At 47.0% G+C, this 6,736-nt stretch overlaps 1 protein-coding gene across 1 annotated transcript; it reads right to left on the reverse strand.

Annotated features, from left to right (window-relative positions):
* Positions 1 to 4,312: 4,312 nt before the first annotated feature.
* On the reverse strand, positions 4,313 to 5,236 carry LOC133758623 (olfactory receptor 2M5-like). The gene has a single exon (XM_062189826.1). It carries the CDS (start codon positions 5,234 to 5,236, stop codon positions 4,313 to 4,315), a length of 924 nt encoding a protein of 307 aa, XP_062045810.1.
* Positions 5,237 to 6,736: the final 1,500 nt, after the last annotated feature.

The following is a 6,736-nucleotide window of genomic DNA, read 5'->3' on the forward strand; positions in this document are numbered from 1 at the left end:
AGAGGGTCTCCCTCTGACAACTCAGCACAAAGTCAATCAGCACACGTGTGTAAATCAGCACATGCATGTCACTGGCACACATGTGTCAATCACCACTTGCCTGTTGAGATTCTGCCTGGGGAAACAGTGTCCAGAGGCCCTGTCCACACAAATGTGGTATGGATCCTGCTCCAACCTCCCAGTACCCAGGGCAGTAGGTGTAAGACGTGTACCTGTGTGGAATAAAGACAACACAGAAACATTTCACTCTGCTGGGTTTGGGGGTGGAGCATAGAACTCAGCCCTAGACTGAGCACTCTGGTCCCCCTAACACATAAAGCAAGGCATGAAAGGATAAAACTGTTTCCAAGTAATGTATCCAGGAATAAAACTCAAGAATTTTTTTTTGACAGGCAGAGTGGACAGTGAGAGAGGGAGACAGAGAGAAAGGTCTTCCTTTTTCCGCTGGTTCACCCTCCAATGGCGCTGCGGCCAGTGCACTGCAGCCAGCGCATGGCACTGATCCTTAGCCAGGAGCCAGGTGCTTCTCCTGGTCTCCCATGAGGATGCAGGGCCCAAGCACTTGGGCCATCCTCCACTGCACTCCCAGGCCACAGCAGAGAGCTGGACTGGAAGAGGGGCAACCAGGACAGAATCTGGCACCCTGACCGGGACTAGAACTCGGGGTGCTGGCGCCACAGGCGGAGGATTAGCCTATTGAGCCATGGCACTGGCCTCAAGAATTATTTTTAAAAATACAAAAATATCAAGAACGCAATAAGGGGCTAGCGCTGTGGCGTAACAGGTAAAGCCGTTGCCTGCACTGCTGGCATCCTATATGGGTGCCAGTTCCAAGACCCAGCTGCTCCTCTTCCAATACTGCTCTCTGCTAAGGCCTAGGAAAGCAGTAGAAGATGGCCCAAGTGCTTGGACCACTGCACCCACATGGGAGACCCAGAAGAGGCTCCTGGCTTCTGGCTTCAGATCAGCTGAACTCTGGCCATTGTGGCCATTTGGGAAGTGAACCAGAGGATGGAAGATCTCTCTCTCTCTCTGCTCTAGCTCTCTGTAACTCTGCCCTTCAAATAAATAAATATTTTTTTAAAAAGTAAGAGAAAAAGTTCACTTGAAATCTAAGAAAAAATACACATACAAATAAGTAGGGAAATCTGCATAATCACTTTTCTCAATGCCAATATCCTAAGCGTGATTACATCATGGCTTTGCAAAATCCTTCTATCGGGAAAAATGAATAAAATATACATGGGAATCTTTCTTCATTATTTCTGTGAGTCTACATAGGAATTGCAATGGTCTCAATACAAATTTTAACCAATTTAATTAGGGGATATTATGAACAAATTTATAGCGATACATTGAGCTCCTTCTATTAAATGGAAATTCCTTAAAATATACAAACTATTAAATTGGGAAAGAACAATAAATATTAGCCATCCAAATAAACAGACAATTGATATTCAAAAATAGGGCCAAGGTGAAGCATTAGAAAATGGCACAACAACCGTTAAACATTCATGTATAAAAATTCCCTCTGCCAGAAGAAAAGTCTTTGTGACTTCAAGCTGGGCTACGACATACAAAGCATGAAGCATAAAAGAACAAACTGAGAAACTGAACTTTGTCAAGCATAAAACTACTGCTCTTCAAAGGCACTGCTAAGGGCCAGTGCTATGGCATGGCAGGTGAAGCCGCTGCCTGCAATGCCAGATCCCATAAGGATACCAGTTCTAGCTCCAGCTGCTCCACTTCCAATCCAGCTCCCTGCTAATGTGGCTGGGAAACCAGCAGAGGACGGCCCAAGTACTTGGACCCCTGCAACCCACATGTGAGACCAAGGAGAAGCACCTGGCTCCTGGCTTTGGACTGGCCTAACTCCAGCCATTGTGGCCATTTGGGAGTGAACCAGCAGATGGAAAATCATTCTTTCTCTCTCCTCTCTGTCTGTATCTGTACCTTTCAAATAAATAAATAAATCTTTTAAAAAATAAATAAGCAAAAGGCACCACTAAACCATAGATGGTAGAAAATATGTGCACATCATATATAAAAACATGTAAAGATTGCTCAAATTCCAATAATAAACTAATTAGGAATGGGAAAATTATTTAAACACTCCTTGCACCAAATAGATACACATACACAAATATATCTGAAAAGATGACCATCAAAGTATAAAATGTTAATCATGACTCATACAAATAAATGTGAACACCATGTGAACAGCTGCATTACGACAACAGTCTGTCAGTCCATTGCTGAATGAACAGAAAACAGAGTGGTGGATGCACAAAATGCAATAGTAATGAGCCCTAAAAGGGAGGGAAATTCTGACACGTGCGGCAGCATGGATGAACCTTCAGGACCCTAAGTGAAGCCAGCCAGTGACAACGGACAAGCTCCGTGGGACTCCACCGATATGAGCAAGACACAGCGCCAAATGCATGAGCCTCAGGCATAAATGAGCGAGATCAGCTGCTTTCCTTTATCATCCCAATCAGGAACACGCTGGCTAACTGTATCTCCGAACAACCAACCTGGAGGGAGCGTTATTCAGCCATAAACAAAATAATGAAGCCGTCACCTGCAAAAACAGGGGTGGAATGAAGGGACACTGGGCGAGGTAACCAGAAAGACACAGGCTGCTGTTCTCTCTGGGCGTGGAGGCTGATCCGGCAGAAGCAGTGAGCACAAGCTGGACGGGCTGTCTGGAGGGGTGTGGAGGGGGCGTGGTCATCAGTGCAGGGAATAGAGAGGACTGCAAATGTTCCCAGCACACAGAATGGAGAATGTCTGTGGTGATGGATACGCCCCGTACCCTGATCTGATCACACACAAGGAACACAGGCTTTGAAACACCACATTTTCCCCCTCAACACGCACAATTACGTGAAGTTAAAAGATCAAAAAGCAAAACTGGGTCCATAGCTCCTCTTTGAGTCTGGATTGAGAGGTGATTGTCCTCAAAATTAACTCTCAACGTGCCGCCAGAAAGCTGCTGGACTGCATTTTAGGCGAGTTATGCAGCAACTTGTTGAACTGCTCGCCCAACCTTCTTAAAAGAGAAACTCTCAAACAAAACACTACCCAGATCTTCCCCATTTGCCAGATGTGAGCCTACAACATTCCTTTTAATTACACACAGCTGAGACGAGACTCCAACAGGCTCACTGGAATTTTTCTAAGCCATCCACACTGTCTTTCTTACACCTCACATTTGCTATTTGCTTTCATGGCAAAAACAAGTAAACAGCTATAAACTTGCTCAGAACTTCAAACCTTTCCTTTGGGTAACTACACTGTTAAAATGTGAAAAGTGAATTCTTTCTATGAACACTGAAGCTGTTCTGACATTTAAAATGCAAACAGTGCAACCACAGTCCAGCACAAGACCTGCTTCATGGTGCTGCCTGCACATGGCGCACAGCTAACACTGTTTGCCACGCTGCTGCTGTATGGCTGACCAAGGACTAACATTGCCTCCTGGGGGGACAGCAAAGCTACAGGACCCCAAGCACTCATATTTAGGAGACCACCTCTAAGGCTACAACCAGACCAAAGGCAGTATTAGACCAGGCAGTATTATAACCAAGAAGGAAGTGGGCACTTAGCGCAGTTAGTAGCCGATGTCCTCGGCCTCCTAGGTACAATGCAGGCATTGCTCTAGATCCTGGGAAAGAGCAGCAAACATATAAAGACCAGACCTGGCCTTCTCCAATGTTACTCTTCACGAGACAGAGCGTGACAGCAGGAGTGTCAGGAAATGTATGCGCTGATCCATGAGGTGAAATAATAGCTCATGGACGCCATGTACACACAGATACATACTCACATACACATGCTCCATAAAGCTCATGGAAAGTAGGAGTAAAAGACAAGCTTTTTGATGCAAAAATCTTTTTTGAAATTAAAACATAATATTTTGGGGGACACACATTGTTCATGAAATTTTGAAGACCCATCTTGTGCCTGTATATATGCCAGGGGCCTTCCCAAAACCCCACAACCAAATAACATCACATCATTTAATATGAACTATGAGACAGTATAGCACATCCTGGAATATATCATATAACATACTATAGAAACATACAGTGCAGAGACCCAGGTGTGGTGCAGCCACGTATTAGTTTCAAAACTGACCATGTCACCTTCCTGCCATCTCAGCAGGGTCTGTAAGGTCATAGGTTCCCAACTGTTATCACACTCAGGGAAATAAACACACTTGATGCTAAGTGTACGCCCAAGTAGTATTTGCCTTTTGGTCCAGGGACACGTGTGTTTGCCAAGCGTTCCCAGGTTATTTTGAAACAAGTCATCTCCCCAGGGCCTTCTTCAGGGCCCTCACTACTTCCTTGTTGCGGAGACTGTAGATCAGAGGGTTCAACAGGGGCGTGATTATGGTGTCAAGTACAAAGAGATGTCTGTCCAGCTCTGGGGAAAGAGCAGAACTCGGTGTCATGTAGATGACCATGGCTGGACCAAAGTAGAGACTCACCACAGTGAGGTGGGAGGAGCAGGTGGCCAGGGCTTTGTTCCTCCCTTTAGGGGAGTTCATGTGGAAGACAGTGAGGAAGATGAGGGCATAGGAAGCCAGGATGAGGCTGAAAGGGATCAGGAGCAATACTGTGCCCGTGATGAGCACCACCTTCTCATAAACGGAGGTGTCCTCACAGGAGAGCTTCAGGAAGGCCATCACTTCACAGAAGAAGTGCTGAATCTCCCTGGAGCCGCACGTGGGGAAGTGCATTACATAGACGGTATGGGATAAGGAAGCAAGAGAACTCCCCACCCAGGACATGGCGACCATGAGCAGGCAGACCCTGGGACGCATGAGCGTGCGGTATCTCAGTGGGTTACAGATGGCCACATAGCGGTCATAGGCCATGAGGGTCAGGAGGACACTCTCTGCCGCTCCTAAGGTCAAGTAGAAGAACATCTGGGTCCCACAGCCGACCTTTGAGATCTGTCGAGTCCCAGAGAAGAAGTTGGCAGCCATCTTGGTGACAGTGGAGAAAGTCAAAGTCAAGTCCATGAGTGACAGCTGGCTGAGCAGGACATACATGGGGGTGTGGAGCTGGGGGTCCAGCAGGATGAGGATGATCAGGGTGGCATTTCCAGAAACAGCAGCAACGTAAGTCAGAAGAACAATGGAGATGAGAAACTCGGGGTGCCTGGAGTCGGAGAAGAGCCCCAAGAGGACAAAGCTGACACTGGCTGTCTTGTTCGTGTTCCCCATCCAGGGTTTTAATTACCTGAGCTGATTCTGATGAGAATAGGAAAATAAAATGCATCTTAAGGCTTTGTGAACACCCTACATCTTATTCAATCATTCTCTCTGATTGTTATGGAGATTTAAATAAAGCCAGAGGTCTGGATATAAGGAAATGCTTTTTGCATGTTTTTTCTTGTATTCAGTAATTTTCAAGTGACAACTGAGGAGGACAGATCATGGTACCCGGTTTACACAGCCAATACAGGAATTGGGGTGTTTGTGGACCACAGCACTGTTCCTGTGGAATGTATTTATCATTTCACAGAAAGTCATGGTTGTAGCTGCCTGGTGTTTGCTGGGAGTGTGAGAACGCCAAGACACCAAAGCATGCCAGCCATTCTGTTTTATCTCTGTTTGATTTGCTGTTTTATCCCAGATGAGCATGGGAAAAATAGGCTCCAGGCACAGGCTGGTTGAGCGAGGGGAGAGGCAGTGTTCCTGGCAAGGATGACGCCTACAGAGCAAACCTTGCCTTGTGCTGCATGTGGCCAGTGTCATGATCTGTGGACACCCTCTTGTGTACTCATGGAGAACACTGAGAGTGTTGGCCATCACCCCTACTGCTGCCCAGGCTCTGTGGCCCATGCTGTGTAAGCACCTGCTCATCCCATGCTGGCCTGGCCAGGCCAGGAGTGGTGGGGGTGATGTTAGATAAGGAGTGAGATCAGATTGCACAGCTGAGTGTGCTGCACCTCACCCCTGTGCTTTGAAAGGAGGCTTCGCAAGGCAGTGAATATCAGTGATGATGTCACCTTGACTCCCAGAAACCTGAAGACACAGCAAAAAGAGCCCCAAAGTTCCAGATGCCTCGGCAAAACAAGCTACATTTCCTACACATAATGTATTGACCCTTCTCTCTGCGTATGAAACACTCACCCTCTCCACAAGACTTCCAATTCTCCTCCCCATGTTTTCCTCTGTCTCGATCCTTACAGGATTCTCCCAAATCCTGCTCACTCCTGGGTCCTACCAGTCCTGGATCAGATGTGTCACTTCACATCATGTTGCAGGGGTTACACACTCCAAGCAGCACTTGGGGAAGATAAGCCAAGGGAGAAGGAATGGGCGGAGACCATGATGCACTGCTGTGCCTGATTGATAATCACCGCCAGTGGAGGAGAGGTTTCAACACTTCACATACCCCTGCCCAGAATCCTCCCCAAGCAAGAACCTACTGAGTGCTTTCCACTCACAAAGCACCTACTGAGCACTTCTTATGCCCCAAGCACCTACAGATCTTTCCACTTACCAAGCACTTACTGAGCACTTCCTCATGCCAAGCATGATACTCGCTATTACTCCACCATGAGAGCAGGACCACCTTGGGGAGACAGTATTCATCAGAATACCAGGCAGGAAGCAGGCAGGCACACAAATAACTCCCTGCAGGTGTCATGAGCACGGTGACGGAGGAGCGGAGATTCTGTGACTCCGTCATGCACCTGTTTCAGATGAGATGCACGT

Source organism: Lepus europaeus, chromosome 4, assembly GCF_033115175.1.
Source record: "Lepus europaeus isolate LE1 chromosome 4, mLepTim1.pri, whole genome shotgun sequence".
In the NCBI taxonomy this organism is placed as follows: Eukaryota; Metazoa; Chordata; class Mammalia; order Lagomorpha; family Leporidae; genus Lepus; species Lepus europaeus.

Bases quoted from the DNA above. Each gene is read 5' to 3' on its own strand.
- LOC133758623 (XM_062189826.1), bottom strand. From the start codon at position 5,236: ATGGGGAACACGAACAAGACAGCCAGTGTCAGCTTTGTCCTCTTGGGG.